Consider the following 25,809-nt stretch of genomic DNA (forward strand, 5'->3'; position numbering starts at 1 on the left):
CTCAATTTTACTAAGGCGAGACATCCCTATTTATACACAAAAAGGTACATTTAAAATGCACGGCCCTGCACCAAAATTCAACCAATAGAAAATACATGACATCACACAGCATCATATAGTAAAGCTCATTTTACAGTGTCCCAACCCACAAGTTAATATTTAGGCATATCTAAATAATAATCTGGAAGGCCCAGACAAACCCTTAATTGAAAGCGTAACCCATGAAATGAAAAAACAGTAAAGAAAAGTAGTTTCAGATAATGTGCAAGATAACAAACTTAAAAGTTAACAAATGTCTTGAATGGTGATTGGGAAAGTGGATAACGATCTTGCAGGGAAATTGGCTTGGCAGGGTCAATTCCAGGTGAAAGGCCAGCTTCTGAAATTAACTCCAGCGCACGAAGGAAACCTTAGTTAATGTACACATGACCCACAAAAGGTCAGACTGCTTTGCTCGCAGACTAACTTCTGAGGCCTACGTAAAAGGCAACACCAGATGGCAGTCACGACGCATGACAAAACCCATGTTTAGAAAAGAAAGTCGTGCACTTTAAAAGCACGCAAAATCACAGAACCTCAGAAGTCTTATCCTCTCAGAGACATCCACCAGTGCCATGAGACTCTCGAGTGATATGTGCGCTCAATAAATGTTTATGATTAGATTTGATTGCCAAAAGAATAATGCATTTGACATTGGTTTTGACCCTTGAGGCCTTGGCCAACGTTGCTGCTTAAAAGTGTTGGAATTATCTGTGTGTACACATTTCTGATATAGTTGTGATCTGGGCTGCGCCCTATAACTGTGTGGTATTGAATTATAATAATGTCCAGGGTTGGGCTTCGCACCACATAAAGGTGTTGTGGGTAAAGTAGGATCTTTCCCAAGTGTGCATATTATTGATGCCATTTTAGCATGGCTGAGCCTAGTACTGCTAGTGGTATTTCCTAATGTGATTGATGCCCAGAAATACATAATGTTCATGTTATGTTAATTAATGTGTGTGTTGAATACAAACTTTATTTACATACACAACGCATGAAGTCTCTTTTGTGGTGCTCAGTAAATTTATTGTTTGAAAGTGCTGTGCCAATGATCTACACATTGCCTCTCTGATAAGCCTGACTGCTCAGTGCCAAGCTATCCCAGGGTGAGTGCAGGTTATACAGTGACAGGAGTTCTGCCTCGCTAGGACCTCGCCTCAGCCAACCAGAAAATGCCAGTTCCGAAAATGTGCAAAAAGTGAGGTTTCTGCACGACTGTCATCAGCCTTTCTGAAGCAGTAATCAGAGATATACAGACAGGGCACTCTTGATCCAGAAACATCCTCACACTGAACCACCCAAACTGCAGTTTGACCATTTACCTGTACAGTCCATCAAATGGCAGTGCCCAGGTAGAACTAATGAACACCCCTTGCTAACAATGTCTTCATGGAATTCCTAAAGGTAAACTTCTCTCATCCGTATCTTGATCTCCATCATCTAGTGATAGCAATGCAGGCAATACCCTTCTAATGTCTGGGGAGTTCTCCATTGTGTGCCATGGCAAACGAGAGATCTAAAGAACTGATTCTACTACAGGCTTCAGTACTTGAACTCCTAAACAGAGTCCTAATACTACACATCTGCCACATGCACGCATTTGACATGCACAGAATATGGAAACGCAGAGAGGTGGCTAGTCACATAACAGCATAATTTTATACCGGAGGGCCAGCATGCCACTCTCTCCATAAGATCTGGTCACACTGTCAATCTCAAAAGTGGTATACTTCCACCACCGTATTATTTGTTATACCCCAAACACGGACAATAGTCCTCTGTCCACTGGTAAGGGATGGTTGGTACACCCCCTCCACGTCACCAGACAGTTCTTGGACTACTATTCTGGACAGGCCTTTGTGCATGTTAGATTAGAATGACACCATGCTCAACATTACAGTCGGGATAGCGGACAGCCATGCAGTTGGGCACTTAGGGCAGGGGAACAAGCTCTTACACCTTGCAGAGACATTCCCTTCCCAACAGTGCAATAATAACTGTGAAAAATGTTTAGTGTAGCCTGTGATGACACCCGTTGGCTCTATTGCTCATTGGCACCATAACTACTATAAAGATGTTGGGTGGTTCATGCTGACTCACGTTTGCTGACTGGTTATTCGTGTTTTTTTAATCTCAAACTTCATAACAGGAGCTCCTTTTAGCCTAGCAAGTAACCTTTCCTTGATCGCCAGCTTAGTACCCACAACATAAAACATAAAGTTATTACTGTACATTTTACGATTTCTAACAAAAAGTAACCAGAGAGCCTGGTCTACTACAGGGAAATGCGTACTAATTACAATAAAGTACTCCATTTTGTATCTCCTTCCCCTGTTTCTACCTACATGGCAATAAACTATTGAAACTGTCATTTCCTATCTCTCCCACAAGGTGCCTATGTTCCTGAAGGATTGCTAACTTCCTGTACCTGGGACTATGTGACGTTCACCCCGTCAGTGCGCGCCTACACCATGCTCCTTTTCTGCTTCGTCTTCTTCATTCCGTTGTTCGTCATCATGTACTGCTACTTCTTTATCTTCAAGGCCATCAAAGACACTAACAAGTGAGATGTTGTAGTCTATTTGTTTTTTTTGTTTATTTTTTGGCTGTGGATAACTATTTCATTCTGGTACTTATGACCACTTTATGAGTGATCAGGAATTATGTGCACCATTTCAACTTCAAGTTTTGTGGAAAACCACTTGTCCTGGATATTTCACATGAAAATATCATCTACTAGAATCAGAAGCCTGTTGTTGAATTACAGAGGAAAACATGCAGAAATAGGAACAGAAAGACAGATTCCTGCATTTTGGGCCAGATGTACGACCCGTCCAATTTGCGACTTGCAAATTGAGTTGTTTTGTGACTCACTAAATGGAATTTACAAAAGTGTCTTAGACACTGTTTGCGATGCCTAATGCGGTCGCAAAATGCCTGCCTCATTAATATTCATGATGCAGGTGCAATTTGCGACCCCATTGGGAATGGCTAGCACTCCCAGGGATGGTGGCCTGCTGGGGTCAGCAGACCACCATGTCTCTGACTGCTTTTTAAAAAAAGCTGTTTTTTAAATGCAGCCCTGCAGTCCTTAAAGGAAAACAGGATGCACTTAAAAAAAAAAGATGAAACGTTTCTGTTTAATTTTTTATGAGTAGGCAGTGGTCAGTCGGACCGCTGCCTGCTCTTAAAAAATATTTTCGGTACCAGTCATAAAGGGGAAGGGGCCCCCAGGGATCCCTTCCTGTTTGCAAGTGGCTTACCACCTACTTGAAGTAGGTGGTAAACTGTGAGTGTTTTCCATCCACAATTACGGTCGCAAAACAATTGTACAGTGAAGTGCGACTCGGTATTAGGATGGGACGCCCTTGGCATGCCCCTTCCTAATAGCGAGTCACCAACCCTATTTTGCAAGTCAGTAATAGGTTATCGAATTGCAAAATAGGATTTGTACATACGGAAGACCTATTTTGCGGTTGCAAATGGGACGTTTTACTGTTTGCAGCCGCAAAAAAATGGTTGTATAGCTGGCTCTTTATTCCCTAAAAAAACGGACTTTTATTTAATTCACACTCTTACAAACATTAATGGAACCCTCTTACCAGTAATTTTTGGGGCAGAGCTAACTGGTACCTTATTGACTGGGTTTACTTATGATTAAAATTGATAGGAGATCTTGTAACAGTTTGATTAATTGTTAAAATGAAAATGTTGTGTTTTCTTCTTGTACCGAATCGTAGCGCAAGCTAAGAATGGCCAGCAAAGCAGTAAAAAAAGATTGTTTAGGGAAATCACCAATTTGTTATGTGACCTAAATGTCAAAACTATTATTTTTAGATGTTTTGAGGCACAATGAAATTACCCAGTGAGAAACAATGAAATGGCCCTTAGTGAGAGACTACAGAAATGTATCCCGTTATATGCTTGGAATCTGAGTACAGAGTTCTCTTTTGGTCTCTGTAAACCAGCAAACAGGTTGATAAAACAGAAAAATAAAAAATTAGGTCAAGGCAAATTATAAGTGGTATTGTGTTATGAATGCTGTAGAAGAGTGTGCGTGCAAACATAATTCAGTGAAGACTCAAAAAGGTTAAGTGATAATATATTAATTGATCTCTATCAAGGAAACAATGATCTGTTGAAGAAAAAAGTGATCATTAGGCATTGACTGAGAGAATGGCATTTAAGAGGAAAAGATTGCAATAGTCTTCAGAGGACAAATGTAAAACAAACCTCATTAATGTAGAGAGCTGCAAATTTACCATGGAAATATTCCCTCTCTTCTAATTTTATATTATTGTGTAGGGAATAACGAAACCTCTACAACTGTCAAAACATGTTTAACATATTTCTTAGGGGTAAGTGTGTCTAACAAATGTCCCAGAATACCTAGAGTAACAAGATGGGATAGCAAGCGGTAGGATGTGCCCCACAAAATCGAAAGGGCTAAAGAATTAAAAACCTTTGCCCATATTTACTAAGCCATGGCATTGTCCTTGTGTCAAGAACACAAAGGCATTGCAAGATTTACAAAGCCATGCAAGGGGTAATGTGTGCCTCCATGCATGACTTTGTTATGAAATGTAATGCAACGCTGTGGCTTGTGCTACATTGATTTACATTTTCATGATGTGCTCTCCATGCCACTGGAGTCAAGCTATCCTGGCTGATGAGGGCTGAAAGCCCGAAACCATTCCTAGGATGCTTGTTTCCAGTCCAGGGAGGACCTGCCCTGGCAGTTCGGGCTGGACTGCTCCCATTGGGCGCAGGATCAAGACTGATTTGCATATGGCATGGTCCAAACTAGAATGGCATGGTGAGCAAAAAAACAATGGATTTATGCCCAGATCTCTGTACTGGGGTGAATGTATGACATTGTTCGCATTCTGTTCATCAATTGTTCTTTTAGCATTTGTCAACCCGAGTGGGACGGGTATGCTCAGACGTGCGTCCCGTGCTCTCCATGCCACTGGAATCAAGCTATCCTGGTTGATGAGGGCTGAAAGCCCGAAACCGGTCCTAGGATGCTTGTTTCCAGTCCAGGGAGAACCTGGCCTGGCAGTTCGGGCTGGACTGTTCCCATTGGGCGCAGGGTCAAGACTGATTTGCATATGGCTGGGTCGAAACTGGAATGGCGTGGTGAGCAAAAAACTATGGATTTCGGCCTAGATCTCTGCTCTGCGGTGAATGTATGACATTGTTCTGCATTCTGTCCATCAATTGTTCTTTTTGCATTTGTCACCCTGAGTGGGACGGGTATGCTCAGACGTGAGTCCTGTCCTCTCCATTTCACTGGAGTCAAGCTACCCTGGCTGATGAGGGCTGAAAGCCCGAAACCGGTCCTTGGATGCTTGTTTCCAGTCCAGGGAGGACCTGGCCTGGCCGTTCGGGCTGGACTGTTCCCATTGGGCGCAGGGTCAAGACTGATTTGTATATCGCTGAATCCAAACTGGAATGGCATGGCGAGCCTGAACTGACCTGCCTTTTTCTTGGGGACGATGCCCAATGGTGATACTACTATTTCCTTCGGTACCGGGAGGAGGCCTTCGACCCTTCCCAGGGCTATTTTCTTGTCTATTTTCTGTTTGACTATCTCTGGGTGCTGCATTACTGATTTCAAATTGTTGACGTGGCCCATGTGTAAGGGGCCCTTGCATAGAATGACAAATCCTTCCTCAAAACCTTCCACCAACATTCTCACACCCTCTTTGTCATGATACCTATTAGCCAGCCTTCTGAGCTGGTCTGTGTTATTGGGGGACTTAGCTAGCTGGTACCCGCACATATCTCCATGCCCCCCTGCAGCTTAGTGCCGGGACTACTATTTTGACTTCTTCCCCTTTTTGTCCCCTCTCTGCTCTGTCTTGCTCCTGCACCCCCAGGCCGGATGTTCTCCATCGCAGGTGGAACATATGCGCTGAAATATGCAAGAGATTTCCCACAAGCTCTCATTGGCCTCAAATTTCCAGCAAATGGTGGGTGGCCCATTGGTGGACGGGGGTTTCCAATTACTGTATGTTTTGTTCCTTTGAAACTGCCTACCCTTGTCTCTTTGAAAGAAACCATAAAAGGGTTGCTCGCCCTTGCCCGCCTATGTCTTGGTCTCCTTTGCCACCATCATCTTATGGATTAAACTGGAGACAGCACTAATGCGCCCATATGCTCACCATTAGCCGTGCTGGCTACAGGCGGCCTGTTGTCACGCTTGGTCCTTCTCTTGGGTGTAGGCTGCATGGGCACCGTTGCTGTTGCCCTTTGCCTCCTCGGGGTAACAGGATGACCAGTGGACTCCACTATTCGATCGCCTTTTCCCTATTCTTCTTCCATGTGGTTCTGCAGCTAGCCGATCCTGTGCGTTTCGTTGCCACCCTGATTTGCTATAACAGATCTCTCAATTTGGCTGATTGCTCTCCTCCTTTCTTGTTCGCCATTTTGGCTTTCTCAGGACCTTCCACTCTGGAAAGCCGAGGGATTCTGCTAATGGAGCGAGGGAAGGAAAGAGCGTTTGTGGTCGTAGTAACTTTCGACTCTTCCTCTGGAATTCTTGACAACCATTGTATCTCTCGAAAAACCTCAGGCTTTGCTCCCTTGCTCCAAAATGCAGAAGTGAACCATAGTGCGGGGAGCATCGCCTTATATCCACCACTTCTGAACTTCTCGCCGCTTTTGGGGGACACCCTGATTGGGGGGATTTGTTACATTCCCTGACCTCGTTATTGACTAGGTGACCCGGTGCCTACCTGGCACGCGTTAGTCGTGTGGGAAGCACCCCCCTTGTCTTGGGGCACTCCCCGCTGCCAGAAACTGATTCCTTGCAGGGCACCGGCGTCTGTTGGGGGAGGCCTCTGCTAAACCATTTGCCCTACTAGATTTTGAAACTCTCCAAATTAACTTTATGAAACAAGTATGGCAAACAAATATCTGGAGTCTGAACTCTGTCTGTATGAATTACAAGATATAAAATAGCAGCCGTACTTGCTAACAGAACCAAGATGATCAACAAAATACAACTTACAAAATACAATGTGCATCTTCTATATTTATGCTGTATTGCATATTTGTAAGGAACCAATTCCTTACATCTAACTGTTGGTGCCCCAGTTTAGTTTTTTTCAGTTGATCCATGCCATGCTAATTCTCTGCTCCTGATCACCCAGCAGCAGTTGGTAGGACAATAACCAGAAAGCCAGATATTTGGGTAAAGAGATAAATTATGCAATTAAAAAAAGCTATGGAAGTAACAAAGAAAATAGAAAGAAAGAGTGCAAAACAAAATTTCATGCTAAAAACAAACTGCATATAAGTACCAACATTTGAAATAACAACCAATAAAACATTTTACGTACCTCACTGAGAATTTTAAAATATAAGATTTGATTCAGAGTGGGAGAAAATCTAAACGCTATTTAAACATTTCTTAAGTAACTTTACAGCTACAAAATGAAAGAAGTAAGTGAACATGAATTTTGGAATTGTCATTTCCTGAAACTTCTGCAACCATTGGGATTAACTTCATCGATTTTGTCATTATTAATGTGTCTTGCACAGGCAGTAGGCTACAGAAGTGAGAAAATTGTATTGTAGCCAGGCCCGGCTCCAGGAATTTTTGTTTGGGTGGGCCAAGGGTACATTCGGGTGGGCCACTGCTGGCCAGATTTAACGCTTATATATCTAGCCGGCCTGCTTCTGGACCCTCCTTTTATCTCTCCTTAGTCTTACAAATTACAGTAAAACGCACTCTTTTCCAAGTCTCTTTCTAAATGTTATCACTCTCAAAAAGTGTTTTTCTTCCCTGTAATGTCCCTTTGATGGGAAGAGGAGATTTGTAAGGTGGGAGTATCTAGCAAGTGACTCTACTCAGACTCCCTCTGTGTGAGCCTTCAGGGAGAAACCCTCTTTATTACTACCTCCACCTGACCCCTGACTCTGCAGGGCACTTCCTTACAGGCTTGATTATCCACTTTTCTACCACCCTTCTCCATTACACCTTCTCTCACAGCTGACCTTGGGCCCCAGCCCCATATCAGCCACCATTCAGTTCCACTTTCATTATTCCCAGTAAAAAACAATAGTAAAATCATCTTCAAACCTGAAACATTGTATATAGCAGTAAATGTAATTAGCATGCATGTTAAACAATGCTCCACAGTTGTCCTAATCACCGGACTGTTAATTAAATAAACAAAAACAGGAAGGCCATGACCGGGCCGACTTTAGTGCTGGTGCAAAAGTCTTGTTGGCCTCTTTTTTTTCCTCTTTCTCTGTAGATACCTGAATAACCACCCTCTAACAGTGCCCTTCATCTCTCTGTAGCCACTCCCTCTCATGGCCTCCTCCTCAGACTCCCTAACTACCACCCTCCACCAGCGCCCCTCATCTCTCTGTTGTTCTCCCCACACTGTGACCTCCACCTCGGACTCCCTCACTGCCACCCTCCACCAGTGCCCTTCATCTCTGTGTAATTCCCCCACCCCATAACCTCCCCCTCGGCTTCCCTCACTGCCACCTTCTACCAGTGCCCCTCATCTCCCCGTAGTTCCCCCCACCCCATGACCTCTTGTTCAGATTCCCTCACTGCCACCCTCCACCAGCACCCCTCATCTCTGTAGTTCCCTCCACCCATGACCTCCTCCTCGGATTCCCTCACTGCCACCCTCCACTAGTGCCCCTCATTTCTCCATAGCCCCCCACCCCATGACCTCCTCCTCAAATTCCCTCACTGCTCCCTCCACCAGCGCCCCTCATCTCTCTATAAATTACCGCCCCAACCCCATGACCTCCTCCTCGGATTTCCTCACTGCCACCCTCCACCAGTGCCCCTCATCTCTCTGTAGTTCCCTCACCCCATGACCTCGTCCTCGGATTCCCTCACTGCCACCCACCACCGGTGCCCCGCATCTCTGTAGTTCCTCCACCCTATGACCGCCTCTTTAGATTCCCTCACTGCCACCCTCAACCAGCGCCCCTCATCTCTCTGTAGTTCCCTCCACCCATTGACCTCCTCCTCGGATTCCCTCACTGCCACCCTCCACCAGCGACCCTCGTTCCCTCCACCCATTGACCTCCTCCTCGGATTACCTCACTGACACCCTCCACTAGTGCCCCTCATTTCTCCATAGCCCCCACCACATGACCTCCTCCTCAGATTCCCTCACTGCCACCATCCACCAGCGCCCCTCATCTCTCCGTAGTTCCCCCACCCTGTGACCTCCTCCTGGGACTCCCTCACTGCCATCCTCCACTAGTGCCCCTCATCTCTCTGTAGTTCCCCCACCTCATGACCTCTTCCTCAGCTTCCCTCACTGCCACTCTCCACTAGTGCCCCTCATCCCTCTGTAGTTCCCCCACCCCGTGTCCTCCTCCTCTGACTCCCTCACTGCCACCCGCACCAGCTCTCTTCATCTCCCCGTAGCTCTCCCCCACCCCATCACCTCTTCCTGGGATTCCCTCACTGCCACCCTCCACTAGTGCCCCTCATCTGTCCGTTGCCCCTCTCTCATATCCATTCCATTCCATTTGTTATATAGCGCTACTCATATGAGTGTAGGGTGTCACAGTACGTTACATAACAGCACACATTATACAGAGACACTAAATCCGTTTATGTGGAATGTCACATAAACCAATGAGGATTACATGGTGTAGAAATCACTTCATCAACACTGGTGGGCAATTTATTTTACGGGGGTTTGGTCTGGAGTAGCACAAACTCAGGATTTAAAGAATACTTCAGTGGTTGGGGGTTGGCTTTACTGATAAAAATGTATAACTACCCGAACAAACTATTTTTAGTAACATTAGAATAATGAAGGAATAGAGAAGTTCTAACTATATCACAACACAAAAAGCGAAGTTTGTATGCAGCTCTTTGATGACAGTTCATAGGTCACTGTCCTTTGTTAGGATAGTAACTTCTGAACTGCAACTGACACAAGGATTTCTGTGACAGTGGTAGTAACCCACTGAGCTATTCCCATAAAATTCAGTTTATCTGCATTTAAAAACTACCAACAAATGGTTGCTCTCCAGCAGGATCGTAAATCACAAGTTATCTGAACAGTTTTTATTGTTGTACATCGGTGGCAGGTTCACTGCGAGGGCCAAGGCTCATGTTTGGGTGGGCCAGGCTCATGTTTGGGTGGGCCTGGCCCACCCGGCCCACCCTCTAGAACCGGGCCTGATTGTAGCTCTGATCCAGTCAGTGCTTTCGCATCCGCCGTGAGTTAGAGCCTGAACCTGAGCAGCACGTGAGCGGAGCAGAGCCGCGAGGAGAGCTGCCGGGGTGAACCCGGCCACCGTCAAACAATCAGACAGGCACCAGCCATTCTGTCCTCGTGCTGAATCACCTGCGGGGGTGTTCTCCCTGCTCTGCCTGCTTTGCCTGTTCTGCCTGCTTTGCTCCCGGCGAGTGTGGTCACCGTCAGTCGGTGGCCACTAAGTGCGCACCACAGGGGGGTCCGTGGAGGCAGCCCGGGCTAGCTCTGTGTGCACCCTGTGGCCTCCTTATAAGTCCCACTTGCCCTAGAGAGGAAAAAGAAAAAAAACACTGACCCAGGCTACCCCCAGCATCTCCAGCATCATCAACATATCTATAACCACTTCTCCTTCTGTACTGAACCAGCCACCAGTGACCAATGAAGCTTGACACCGCCCACCCAGCAACCACGTATAGCCGCAAGCTTTTTAGGGGCAGGGGTGTTGATTGCCTTTTTGTGTGGGGGGAAGTGGAAGTTGCGGAAGCTGGGGGCTGTAAACAAGCCATGTTTAGCGCAACTGCTCTCCTACCACCCTAGCCAGAAAACAAGCAAGAAATAAGTCCGCAAAGGAACCTCCCCCACCCTGCCCTTCTGCCCCACTGCACTGCACAATACCGAAGTGAGGTAGCACAGTGGTACAGTGCAATTATTTAAGCTGAGAGGTGGGAATGTCTGACCTCTGAGCCCCCCCGAGCCCCACGCTGAGGAGTGGGCTAAGTGAAGAAGCAAGCAAGCAAAGGAGCAAAGAAGCAAGAAGCAGAGAAAAATCCAAACAACTATATCACCCGCAAACCACCTGCAGTCCCAGGGAGCTGCCGTAGCAATCTTAGCAAGGGGGTTCATACAAACTGCGGACTAACTGTGTACTGATGAACCGGGCGGATAAGATAAAGGCAGTAATAGTGCTCCTTCAACACAGCCAGTCAGCAGATGGGGCCAAAAAAGAAGGACATTGGCCATGCAACAACGACCTCAGAGGGGAAAGATAGCCTGCAGCCACCTACCAAAAGGATCACAAGGAGCACAGTTCTGCCCCTGAGCTCTAATAAAACTCTATCAGCCGCCTCGCAAAGGGGTTTAATTCTGCTCTACATCCCAAAAAGTGGGAGCCCTAGTACTATACACGCTATATTATTTAGGGATGTCAAATGGACAATTCTCAGGTCATCAGTCCTGACATGTCAATACATCAGGAAATTTTTGACACAAAAGAGATTGGAATGATCCACCATTGCCATCCCCACGGCCCTAAAAGAGGATAGTCCCCAAGCCCGGCATGTTGGGGGGGTGGAAGTGGAAGGCTCCCTTCTTGCCATCGAGGCATCCACTGGGGATAACATATCCACACTTGAAGAAAAGGCGCTTGACTCCTCAATCAACTGGTATCAGGAGGCAACAGTGATAAATGAGGAACATGCACCAGTGACAGTGGTACAAATACATCTGTCTGAGAATCACGAACGGGAAGGCAGGAACATCGAGCCTATGATATCACCCTTCCAACAGCCTCATATGTTGCAATTGCGGTTTCACCCACTGCCAATATTCCTTTAGAGTCTCCAGTGGCCGGGGACTTTACTGCCTCTTTTTTCCAGAAACTGGGGCAAAAGATTGAAAGAACTCTGTAGCTAACCCCAAAATTGCTGGGGCTATTAGAACTCCGAGGGGAGCCTTCATAGGACACCATGCCGGACCTTAATCAATCAAACAAAAACATTAATGAAGACCCACAAATCATGTTCTCCATCCATCGTCCCCTTTGGTTTTGCTTTGTTCACCCTAAGTTGGCAGGGTATGCCCAGACGTGGGTCCCTTGCTCACTTTGCCACTGGATTCAAGCTAGCCTGGCTGATGACGGCTGATTAGCCAGAAACTGGTCCCAGGATGCTTGTTTCCGGTCCTGGGGAGACATGGCTTGGCAGTTCGGGCTGGACTGTTGCCATGAGGAACAGGGTCAGACTGATTTGCATGTAGCCATGTCTGAACTGGGGTGGTGAAGTGAGCTAAAGAATGATGACGGATTAAACCCAGATCAGTTTACTGGGGTGAGTGCTTGCAATGTTCAACACTCCGTCCATTGCCCCCTTTGGTTTTGCTCAGATGAAATCAACAGCTCAATAAGCTCCTTTAGCAGAGCATTACTGTGGCAATCATCAAAGATGGAGGTCCAAATTGACCTCCTGCAATCAATAGCAATCTGCCTAGTCAAAGGTGGAAGACCTGGAAAACAGAATTGCCAGTACTTCAACACCAAGCCTGGTCTATGCTCCTGCCCAGCACTCATTGACAAGTGGGCCTCTCTTCCTGAGGTTCTAGCAGACATTGTTGAGACTGTCAGAGGAAGCAAGGGCTCAACGACGTCCAGCACAACAGATGGATGGGTGGTCGTAAACAAATATCATTCTAACCTAAGGAGGAAGGAGGCAGCTCCATCAAGCCTGAGGCCAACAGATGGAGACAAACAGATTCAAGCGCGAGGACCAGTGAACCCCGTTAAAGGGTGCGATGTAACTCCAGGCGAACACAGGATAAAGGGGAGGGAATGTGACGTCCTGCCAATAATCACTCACGATCTTGGTGCTCCAAGCTCAATAGACATGCTAGAAGCCCCCTATCTAGGAGAGCAAAAAAGAGCTGAAGAAACAAATAACAAATAAAAAAAATACAACAGAGACGATCGCAGTCACTAAATGTAAACCATTCCCCTTCACAAAGCAAAAAAACTAAAAGACAGCTTTATCCAGTATTCACAGGCAAGCTGGGGGGCAAGTTGGACGCCTCGCCTGGCCTTACACATGGATACCATCAAGACCAGACAGTAACACAAAGACAATCTACTGTAAGAATGCCCATGATTCCTGACAGACCAAGTTCTCCTCCAGAACACGAAATAGCAGGTGGTACATCTCCTAAGATTCTGGACAAAAGTGCCCAGGCAAGGACAGCTATTTCACAACCAATCACGGAGGTTTCACTGCATTCTCAGTCAGGCACTGCAATGGAGATAAGTGCATGGAGCCCACATAAAGGGGAAACCATCAAGTAAGCTGTCAATACCCCGAAACACCCTGCGAGCACAAGCCTATTGCTAGGAGCGGAAGCTTGTCCCCCAGCAATAGCAGTTGCTTCAGCTATAGACTCCACAACCATCATTCATGAGGTGGCTCTTAACCCGAGATATCATATTACGGGACAGCATGACATCCTGAACAGGAGTAATACTCTACGCCTCTTAAAACATCTAGCCACCCTGGAACAAATCCGAACGGAAGATCTGGATTGGGTCAGATTTATGAGACTCCAGGGTACACTCATGGGGAATCCACTGAGGTGGGTCTGCAGCAAAAGAGTCTCCAACAAGCAGTTCTGGACGAATCGTCACAGCTTGCTGAGTGGGGCATAAATGTCCAGCTGCTGCCACAACCCAAATATCTAAAAACACACACTGGGGGTCTATATCAGGGCCTCGCGTGCTCTAAATAATCAAAACATCAAAAAACACCGCTGACTAAGTAAGTGGATCTTTGCTGAGGCTATGTACCGTGTAGCTAACTCATAAACTGCCAACCTATGTAACCTATGTATTGGAATTCACTTCAAATGTCGAATGGACCCATACAGAGAAGAAATGGATGTCCATCAACGTCAGATGTAGATCATGTATTCTCATTTGGTCATCCACGTAGGAATGGTGTTGTCCCATGATCATTGAGACTAATCCATACCCTATAAGTGCCTGGGTCACATCTCTAGATGTAGTGAAGACCTTACGAGCTGTGATCGTGATGGAGTCCAGTCCAGTGCAGTGCAAAATTATATAGTGAGGTGAGTTTAAAAAAGGATAGAAGATCCATACAAAACTTTAATATCACTTGATCGCTCCCTTACTAAAACCAGGAACAGTGCAAAGATGCAGTCTAACCATATAACTGCATATATAGGGCCAACATGTTTCAGCCTCTAGGGAAACAAATCCCACGGCTTTCTTCAGGGCCACAGTCCTTAACGTTTGCTACTGCATAAAAGTGAAAAAATGTAACTAAATAAATCAAAGGATACAACTGTGTCAAACATGTTGTTCTGAGTCCTCAGTATCAAGCAGTATCGGTTGTATCTGTTCGCAAAGAAATATACAGAAATATATAACGTGAGTCCCAAAACAAAGATTACTGGTTGGTATTAGTTCCATACCTAGGTAACTGTGTTTTTTATGTGTATACTGACCTGCATTGTACAGGGAGCATGCCTCACCTCTCCTGGTCCATTGCTCAGGAAAAAATGAGGCCCCACTCTGAAAGGGTAAAGAAAAAGGGGGTAAAAAGGAGAAGCCATAGGCTAAAGTAGCCTAGTCTCTCTCCTAACTTTCTTTACTGACACCCTTGTAATTTCAGAACCTTTTGGAGCTTTAACCAAATCTCTAATCTAAAAGGGTGAACCGGCCCCCTCCCAGGGGAGTACAGGGGACCATATCAGACTATGCATCACTGGGTCAGAAGACAATGTGTACTGTATCGTATTGATCAGTATTTGTAGTAACATTAGACAAGAGGAAGAAAGTCTGTTGTATACCTGACACAACCAGATTATTGATAAGGCATGTAAAGTCCTGCATCCCTACTACCTTAACTCTTAATCTAACTAAGTGCTCTACTCACCTATCCGTCGTTGCCTCGTCGCTTTCGTCCGAGCTCAGAGGGAGGCAACGAGGGCGGTGTGCTGAATGCTTATAAACATGTATGGGGGGGCGGAGCCAACTTCGCGATGTTCGTTCCCCTTGTGCATAACAGCGTGCGGTGTTGATGTATTACATACCCCATGAGTAGAAGCCACGCTGTTTTAGCATACGCCGATCACATACTTTTGGACTATCCTGTCCCGTTCCGCGTTCCAAGTGATCTATCTCTCGAACGCGAGATGAACGGTGAACTACGAAAACGCGTCATCGCGTCGAGGAATGTAGTTCTTAATAGTACTATCGCGTGAGCTGAGAGTGGAACGGTGAACTACAAAAACGCGTCATCGCGTCGAGGAATGTAGTTCTTGTGTAGTACTCTCGCATGAGCTGAGAGTGGAACTACAAAAGCAAGTCATCGCGTGAAGCGATGTGGTTCTTCAGTTGTTATTTAATCATACGCCAAAAACACTTCCACCTGACCATAGAAGATGGCATAAGTACAGTAGATTGATATCAACAGCCATCTAAAATTTATTACTATAAAAATTGTAAAAATTAGTAGATAATACGAATGGCTGAAAAGGAAAGTATTTATCAAAGATCAAATCACCAGATGAATCGTCACAGGCTATTCAACCAACATGGGGCCATTAATGAAAAGACAATGGTGCATATATTTACTCATGGAGCTTTCCTCACCACCAAAAATTGTTGTATTATAGAGAAAATAGTATTATGCTTATAGGTAGTAGAATATGCCCTATTTGAGAATATTTAGACAATCATTACCATTTTTACAGTCACACATATTGCGTGGTCACAGCCATGTCTTCTCTGTATGGGTCTATTCGACATTTGAAGTGAATTCCAATACATAGGTTACATAGGTTGGTAGTTTATGAGTTAGATACACGGTACATAGCCTCAGCAAAGATCCACTTACTTAGTCAGTGGTGTTTTTTGATGTTTTGATTATTTAGAGCATGCGAGGCCCTGATATAGACCCCCAGTGTGTGTTTTTTGTTAGTGAATTGATTAAATAGGGGATTCCACCCTGGGCAGGTCTCTAAATATTTTTCCCTCCGACCCTTTCTTCTCTGGTTTGTTTGACAACCCAAATATCCACATATCCTAGCAGAGAATAAAGGAGTTACGGACACTTGGTCCGTGTTGCGTGGGACCAACAGCCAGGTGGCCCATGGTAGCAGTTGGACTAGCTTCAATGCTCCAACGGGAACTGAGATTTCATTTCTAAATAATCAGCAGGCCGTCCACTCAAGCAACCTTGCTTCAGATCAAACAAGAATTTCAGGAATGAGGCTGCATTATTCCTAACAGCTGCGGCACTCGGCGTTGCCGAGCTGAGCCTAGGGGAACAAACAAACCTAAGTAAGCAGCAACTGACCATAATCTCCTGGAACAATGCAGGGACCAGTAAAATCACAAAAGGGAATAAATTGTAGGCGTTCCTAGAGAAGGGCAACATATTATGCTTCCTAGAGACATGGGCTCTGTCTGGCACCCCATTAGCAGGGTACTACGAACATCACATAGCAGCAACCAAAAGGAACATCTTCGGTCGTCCATCGGGTGGATTGTCAGTCTTTATAAAACATGCCTGTAGGCTCGGGAACACAGGGATCCAATCTACCACCCCAGGAATACAAGTCCTATTAATTGAAGGTCTGAACTTAAATCCAGACCAGCTCCCCCTCCTGCTAATAAATTGCTACATCAATTCAGCTCACACCACCAGGAAACACTATATGGGCACGTTGACACGATCTCTTGAAGATTTAATAACTAAATACAAATCGCATCAGGCAATCATAGTAGGGGACTTCAATCTGAAGGACTTAGATTAAGTAAACCCCCCTCCCCGGAGCAAGGGATGGGCAGGACCCATCTACAATCTCTTCGATAATCGTAAGTTAAGTTCAAATCAAATATTAATGGAAGCATGTTTTTTTTAAACTTTATTTAGCATTTCCAAACATATTGATCAATTCCAGTAGCCAGATCTCAGTATTTAGTTACATCTCAATATGTAAATTGCAGTTTCGGTAGAAGGCATTTCAATACAAGCAGTCATGATAGGACAGTAAAGAAGAAAAATCAATACACAATGTTTCATATCACACCCACATCGTATCCCAAGAGCATTCAGTGGAACTATACATATGTCGATTTCAACCAATACTTTAAGCATATCGCCCAAATATAACCCATTTTCAAACAAGTATACATTGTACTTCAGCTAGAGGGGAAGGCATGTGTCCGTAATGTTTACCCAACACCCGTGGGGACAATACCTTGTTCTCGCTGCGTAGTGTGGACTGTTTCCTGTGCTTCTAAATAAAGTCTAAACGGTGCCCATATGTCTTTGGGTCTGGATGATGGAGGGGTAGTGGTTCAATACCATTCACTTTTCATGGAGCATGAGGCTAAACTGTTGAGCCAACCGTTCCCTAATGGAGCAGCCTTCCCACCCTAATGAATGGCAACTTCCGTTTTAGCCAATAACAGGCTAATGGCGACAAACCTACGGACCTTGGAGGGAAACTGTACAACATACCCCAACAGAGCAATTTCAGGCAGAGGAGCCATTGGGATCTTCACCATAGCGCTTATTAGGTTATAGACCTGGACCCAGAATGCGTATATGCGTGGACAGTTCCAAGCCAGGTGTGTGAAATCTGCTTCAGGAGTGTTGCATCTGGGACAATGATGGTATCTAGAAGCGTCTATCCTATGTAAACGTACCGGAGTAATATATGTTCTGCGCAAAAATTTAAAGTGTATACGTTTATGGCGACTGTTAATTGAAACATTTTTGGTGGCTGCGCAACAGAAAGACCACTGCTCATCTGTAATTTGCGTACCTAAGTCTGATTCCCACGCAGTACAAAGTTTATCATCGGTAACTGGAATGACATCTGCGCAGGCTTTGTATAGTTTGGATATCAAGTGCATACTTTTCTCACTTTCTATTACCAAAGGTAATGGAGGAAAGGATGGAGGCTCAAGCGGGAAGTTGGGAGCTATTGCACTATTGCAAATTGGTCCATGGATGTGGTTTCGGGGAATCTGGACTCATTAGTAGGATCAAATATATGTCAGTCAGGAAATAAGTCACCCAATTTGACAATATTGAATTTGGCGCACGTACGCTGCACCAGAATCTCACCAGTGATAGGAAGCCATCTTGCATTCGGGAGCGGAAGTGCGGAGGAATAGAGAATAGGGGTGTCAGTGGTAAGTGGCAATTTCTCCCATGCCTAACTGGTAATTGATGCTGTTTGAATGTCCTTAGGGTCCCCAGGGAAACCTGTCGGCAGTATCGATGCCAACGTGTCTGGGAGGACCAGGTCTGATTTTGGGCGCAGATAGGGAATTCTGGCATCAGGGTGGTACCACGCTTGTGCAAAGCTGCACTGAGCTGGCAAATAATATAGCTGCAGATCAGGAACTCCATATCCCCCTATGTCACAAGGTAACGTCATAATCTGACATTTAACCCAAATCCCCTTTTGGCCCCACACCAGACGGATCAAATGGGAGCGTAAGTTCGAAAAGAAACTTTTTGGCAGAGGAATCGGAATATTATGAAATAGATTTAAAATGGAAGCATGTTTAACAGCTTGGCGCTCAAAACCAACTTTTCGTAACACCTCGACCCTTGACTACATCTTAGTTTACGAGACAATCGCAGACAGACTAAACAACTTTAAAGTTGAGGATAGGGCTGAAAGTGATCATAGGCCCCTGAGAGCTGTGATTCAACTAGAAGTACCAACAGTCACCATCTTTCAACCAATAGGGGAGTCGAGAGGGGGGGAAAGGTATAAAGTCCTTTGGAGGATAAAATGGTCGAATAACATAGGAGTGAAGATGCAAGCCTGTCTTGACTTGAAGAAGAAAGGCTCTTCACTGCCCCAAACAACTTCAGTGAAGGATTGGCAGAATGTCGTTGAAGACCTCCAATTAAACCTGGGAAACCCCAAACCCCAACTCCCATATACTAACGAAATGTCAATAGCAGTAAGCAAAGGCCCTCCAAAAGTTATATTTGAAGGCAAACATGCACTCCACAAGGCCCTAGTAGCAAGGAAGAAATGGTACAGACCAGCTACAGGCTCGTCGGTTACAGCACAAAGGGCAGCCCTAAGAAAGAAAAGTGGGAGCATAAAAATGAATATATAGAGAATGAATGGCTCAAAGTGTTCTCCCTGCTGAAGGTCAAGAATAACCCCCGGCTGTGGAGGCACATCGACCAGCTGAGTAGTCGAGGAGCCCTAAGAGAAAATGGGGTGACGGAGCAGGACTGGATAAAGCATGTCACTCAACTATACTTGCCCGCCTCCTCCAATAAAGGCAGCCCCGAAGGGAGGTGTTGGGGAGTGGGGCAGAGCCATTTAAATAGCACAAATATCCAAGATTGGTGAATCCTCTGTGAAAATGTTCCACCAGACCAGACCACTGGGGAAGAGCAACCCTGTAGGAAACCAGTTTTTATCAATACCAACATGGTGATCACGACCTTGAAGAAAATGAGGAACAACGGAGTCCCAGGGCCGAATAGATTACAAGCACCTGTATTCAAAACAGCGCCGGACTTCTGGGCTGCAATCCTAACTCCACTCTTCTTTAAAATCTTTTCCACAACAAAGACACCAGAATCTTGGAGGGGCTCTATACGCATCCCTATCTTCAAAAAAGGCGATCCCCTGAAGGCATCAAACTACAGGCTTAACGCCCTTCTCGACCTTGAAGCAAAGGCCTACGCTAGACTTCTTCTGAAGGAGCTGGAGTCCTGGGTACAAGAAAAAGGCATCATCCCCTTATACCAGTCCGGCTTCAGGTCACAGTCTTCGACTTTTGACAACATTATAGCACTAGCTCATCTATCAGCTCAGGCGGTGAAGAAGAAAAGCCTACCACTGTTCTGCTGTTTCATTGATTACAGCACAGCTTTTGACAAAGTAAACCTCACAAGGCTATGGTGGAAACTAGACAACTGGGGAATACCATCCAAATTACTGAATGCAATAAGATAGCTATACGTGGTTACCTGGGTGTGGTTTAAAACAAGCTCCGACACAGTTACCCCAAAAATTGCCACAAACAACAAGCTCAAACAGGGCTGCGTGTTGGCTCCCATCCTTTTTAACTTGTGCACTGCTGATCTGGGAGCTGCCTTGCAAGGTGCCAACTTAGTCGCTCCTAGACTGGGAAGTGTGAGGCTGCCATTATTACAATATGTTGATGATACAGCAATAATGGACCACAATAAAGTGGGCCTTCAACAAGACAAACTCCCTGATGGTCAACCAGGGGATATCGCTTCAAAAAGCAAGCACTATGGCACATGGGGATCTACAAATAGGCACAGTGGAGTGCTACAGATATCTTGGGGTTTGGCTCTCAGAGCGGGCTAATGCAAATAATCACTTGAAAACACCTGAACCTCAAGGCCAGGAATGTTACACATATGCTAAAAAAGATGAGCCAACATCTGCGGAGCCCCACAGCAGCCCCAATACTGACTGCATTAAAAGCAAAACTGCTTCTAGCCATCATATATGGTCACCTGGCCTTCCCAGGATCACTAGATGTCTTTTTGAACCAAGCCCAAGCCAAAGCATATAAATCAGTACTGCTTGCTCCCAGGTCGGCCAAGAAATCAAGGCTGAGTTTGGAACTTGGTCTTGAGAGGCCAGACCTGACTTGCCAGGGGGACCTTATAAAGTTATACCTAAGGACCCTGAGGGCCCCAGCTGACTCCTTAAGATACCAACTGAGAACCGTTTTTGAGGAGGTAGGGACAGTTTGAAATATTAAACTGGGCCTCGGTATCAATACTCTGAAGATAAAGGCAGCTAGTCTGCGACTTCGGCAAATTCCACTTACAGCCTGGAAGAGAGCTGTAAACAAGCAAGTTCGAGAAACATCCTTTCCACAAGACATCAAAGCCCTCCGCTCCAACTCCAACTTAGAGCGAATGAACAAATCTTACATGCCGGGGAAAACCCGACTCTATCTTAGTGAGGCCCTGACACCGCAAGTCCATAGTAAAATCCTTTTTCTGAGATTAATAACGCTACGTTTCACTGACTTCAATTCAACATGGGCACGTATGAGGGAAAACATAGACTGCAGGCTGTGCTCCTTTAGGAATGAATCCTTGTTGCATCTCCTGTGCTGTTGCCCCAAACTAAACAATGACCACAGACGCCTTCTCCACCTGATTTGATTTGCCATTGGGGCAAAGACCTGCAAAGAGGCCTCGGCCATATGCTTCTCCAAATCGACGACGATTATTTTAGCGAGAATGGGGAAATCTATGCATCCGATTAGGATCACCTTAAAGGAGTCACGAGATTGCAACTTTGTTCCTGCAATGGACATGCCGAATGATGCCGAAGCGACTAGGGCGGCCCCCGAGAGGCACTGAGGGGTACCACCAAGCTGCCCAGAACTTTTGAGTCCGACCATTTTAACGTTTTTATGAATGGTTTTAAGCATAAATGAAATATGAATAACATTGGGGTTTGCACTTTGCACCTAAAGCTCTACTGTTTTCTACTGTAATGATTTAAATTAATTGATCAGTTACTAAAAATTCAATTATTAATGTGTAATCAGTTTTTCCAGGAAATGCTGTTTTCTAAGATCTTGATGATTGTCACATGTTTTTATTGTCCTTGCTGCATGCGTTTGGCAGTAGGGTGTCTGTCCTGGTCACTGCACTTTTTACGTCCTACACTACTGCAAAACATATTAATGTATCAAACAACCAGGTATTGCCTGATTTTTTGTGCTATGATGTTTGAGATAAGAATCAGCAGCCGCTACTAGGTGGTGACACATTCTGGAGCTGCCTTCGAATATTTCTTCTGGTGTTATTACTATTTTGTTTCTATTTGAACTAGGTATCTGTGCTACCAAACAAACAGAGAGCAGCATTGCCAGATATTTCCAGCCATCCACTAGAGATGCACTGCTCCCTTACTATCCATATCCAAAAACTTTTTTATCAGAGATATTTGCCCACTTGGTGCATGGGCTCCTCGACTCCCTTCAAAGAATCCATCCACCAGGCAAATACCAAATGATGCATCGCCTCAGCACTTAAGTCTTCTGTGTATGTGGTAACATATGACCTGGAATGTATATGGACCACTGGGAGTTGCCAAAGGTTTGCATGGGTAGTTGGTGTTTTAAAGGAACTTAGCTGGCACGCCCAGTTCAATCAGCATGACCAACCTAGGTTCCCTTTTTAGTTCTCGTCTAAGGCATTGCTTAAGCAATGCTTTGGCCAAGATATTTAGTAGGGGTCTCCGAAATGCTGCCAAAGCCGGATTGCCTACAGTGCATGTGTTGGCTCGTGCACATCGCACACCATTTGGTTTGCTTGCAGCCCGCATCAGACCTCAAACACTTCAAAGGAATCCGCTCGGGCGATCCTACTAACATAAATTAAGAAGTCGTTGTCACAAAGCTTCAAAGGAAAGACCAGCGACGCCATATGGACAGCAGGCAGCCATAACACATCTTCCCCACTACTCTTTTAGTACCATTTTTTTGTCGCTTTCCAGCCGCTCGACTGGCTTCCAAGAAAATCAAGATTCCCAAGTGAACCGCAGTCTTATTTATTATTCTAAAACAAAAAAAAGATAGATAGAAACATATCTTGGAAATCGCAATGGGAATAATTTGAGTTTTAGTGACCTTATTTCTCCTCCCATTCGGTTACGCTTCCTGTCCTCTTCTGTTTCATTGTTGCCTTCTCCCCTAACTCTGCCCTCTTCGTTCTCTCGGGTTTTCTATTGAATCTCCTTCACCCATCCTATCTCTTTCTCTTATTCTTCCCCTCTACTTATTCAGATTACTTCTCTCCTTCTTTTCCCCCTCCTTATTCTGTTCTCTATCTGCATCTCAATCCATTCTCCCTTCTTTGCCCTCTCTTCACTTCCCCCGTCCATTTTGTCCTGCCTCTTCATTCTGCCCCAACCCCCCTATTCTGTACACTGTTCTCCTACAACTATATCACAGAACTAGGTGCAACCAAACACCAACAAAACTTCACACACAAGGGCATGTCAAGGACTGCCTCTGGGAAGTTTCAGCTGATGTGTATGTTGGAGAGCATGTACATATTGTTTCTGTTTGTCTGCGAGCCTTCACCAGTGTATGTGTATTTTAATGTGTGTATGCGTGACACTAGTTTAGTCCACACACACTGTGCCCTCACACTACTTTAGGACACACACACTGCGCCCTCACACTACTTTAGACCACACACACTGCACCCTCACACTACTTTAGGCCACACACACTGCACCCTCACACTACTTTAGGCAACACACACTGCACCCTCACACTACTTTAGGCCACACACTCTACACCCTCACACACTCTGCACTCTCACACACTGCACCCTCACACACTCTGCACACTCACACACTCTGCATCACCCTCACACACTCTGCACCCTCACACACAATTACACTCTACTGAATACAACATACATTCCACACAATACCACTCAGTGCCACATAATTATATGCTACATATTTACACTGTGCTCAACGCAACATACACTCCAAATACCACTCAGTGCCACATAATTAAACACCACATAATTACACTCTACTGAATGCAACACACACTCCACACAATACCACTCAGTGCCACATAATTATATGCTACATAATTACAATGCAACATACACTCCAAACAATACCACTCAGTGCCACATAATTACACGCCACACAATTACACTGCACTCAATGCAACGTACACTCCAAATACCACTCATTGCCACATAATTACACTCCAGATAATTACACTGTACTCAATGCAACATACACTCCAAATACCACTCAGTGCCACATAATTACACGCCACATAATTACACTGCACTCAATGCAACATACACTCCAAATACCATTCAGTGCCACATAAGTATACGCCACATAATTACACTCTATCTATCGCATCACCACAGCATCACTCAGCACCACCACAGCATCACTCAGGGGCACCACAACATCACTATGCGCTACCACCGCATCACTGAACGCCACAGCATCACTCGTCGCCACCACATCATCAATCTGTGCAACCATTCAACAACAACTGGTTCAAATATGTTCTCTCAATGTTTCAAGCTTTATTACAGATGTCACAAAAAGATGTTAATATTTCCCTTCTGTTCTTGGATTTTCATCACAATAAAATATACTGAACATAATCTTCACAAAAGTTATTTACTAAAGTTTAAGCTATTGCCATTATAAATTACAATAACTTTTATTTAAGTATTAATTATAAAAAAAATTAAAAGCAATTGTTATTTGAAATATCAATACATCTAAGTCGCGTAAATACAACACATATTTCATTACAAATGCTATAGGTGTCACATTTGCGAAAGTTTAAAGTATTGGCATTGTAAATGACAAAGCTATTAATTTCGCTATTTTCAAAACCACCACATAAATAAAAAAATTGACATTTAAAATACCAATAGCTCAAACTTTCCTAATGCGAGACCTATTGCATTGCAAATGCTTGTTAACACTGGCATCAAAATTGTGTTTTGGCCTGTTTTGATTCTGGTGCACTGATGGTAATAGAGCCCTGGGTTTTAAATTAACTCCTTGAATGATGTTTTTTGCCTTTATAGGCAGTGTTAATATGGATGATGGAAGAAAATGCAAAACAAAAACGTATCAAAATATAATTATACTCAAAATACCTTATCACGTAAATGTCCTGCAATTTGACCACTAATCGGGTTAATTTTTTTCCTAGAGCTGTTCAGACAATTGGCGCTAATGAACATAAACCAAACCAGAAAGAGTTTCAGAAGATGAAGAGGGAGTGGAAAATGGCCAAAATCGCTCTTATCGTCATCCTCTTATACGTTGTCTCCTGGTCTCCATATTCCGCAGTGGCGTTAATGGCGTTTGCAGGGTAAGCATTGACATCATGTGCCAGGTTCTATGGGACTCATAAGGGGTAGGAAAGCGCTTTAAAAATGCAATACTGATGGTTTCTTTCAGTTCTAAAATCTAGAGGAACTGACATTTTCGAAGCAAATCTTTTTTTATGTTAGCCTCCCAAATTTGAATGATGCTGAAGTCCTTTTTGGATTGACTGAGGATGTACTACACGTCAATTTCCCCATAAGGGATAGTTTTCATACTTAGTGGAGTAATTTGCCTGCACTGTTGGAAATTCATTTTGTTTCTGAGTTGAAGCAAGCCAGGATACTGCTCTGCACCACTAGGAGGAGAGGCTCAGTTGTGATTAACCCTCCAAATCCCTCTGCAATGCCCATCCTTGTGCGTGGCGGCCCAAATGTACAAAACTGTTTTGCAGTCGTAAAACCTGCAAACTGAAAAAAACTGCCTTTGCGGTCGTAAAACACCAGGTCGCAATCTGCAAAGCCCTTTGCCTGTAGCAGTGATCATTGAAAGGGGTGTGGCGTGAAACCTGCCTGCAATTCCCAAGATTGTTTCAAAATGTTCTTGAGCATTATTCCCTCTGCCATAAAAATTAACTTAGTTGTGCCTATGCCAGCACTGGGTACCCCCTTTTGATACGAATTACATACAATATTCCATTACCAAAATGTTGCCATTGGTACTGTTCGTATACACTCAATTAAATAATGCACAGTATCAAGAGAGGCAAGGGGCAAAATGTGGGGGAACCACCACTGACTACTTTCCAACTTGTAAACAACAGTTTGTGATTATTTGTGAACTAGAAGGCAAAGAGGCCTCAAAGGGACATCGCCAACTCTTTCTGAAGTGTGGTGCTGTG

General features: G+C 44.7%; 1 protein-coding gene across 1 annotated transcript in view; it reads left to right on the forward strand.

Moving 5' to 3' along the window:
* Nucleotides 1-25,809, forward strand: part of OPN4 (opsin 4) — a 1,087,721-nt gene that overhangs the window by 636,728 nt on the left and 425,184 nt on the right. Inside the window, exons 5-6 of the mRNA XM_078641099.1 lie at nucleotides 2,434-2,605; nucleotides 24,793-24,954. Of these exons, the coding sequence (XP_078497225.1) occupies nucleotides 2,434-2,605; nucleotides 24,793-24,954 (334 nt within the window). The remainder of the gene's footprint in view (nucleotides 1-2,433; nucleotides 2,606-24,792; nucleotides 24,955-25,809) is intronic.

This window comes from Lissotriton helveticus, chromosome 5_1, assembly GCF_964261635.1.
Source record: "Lissotriton helveticus chromosome 5_1, aLisHel1.1, whole genome shotgun sequence".
NCBI classification, from domain to species: Eukaryota; Metazoa; Chordata; class Amphibia; order Caudata; family Salamandridae; genus Lissotriton; species Lissotriton helveticus.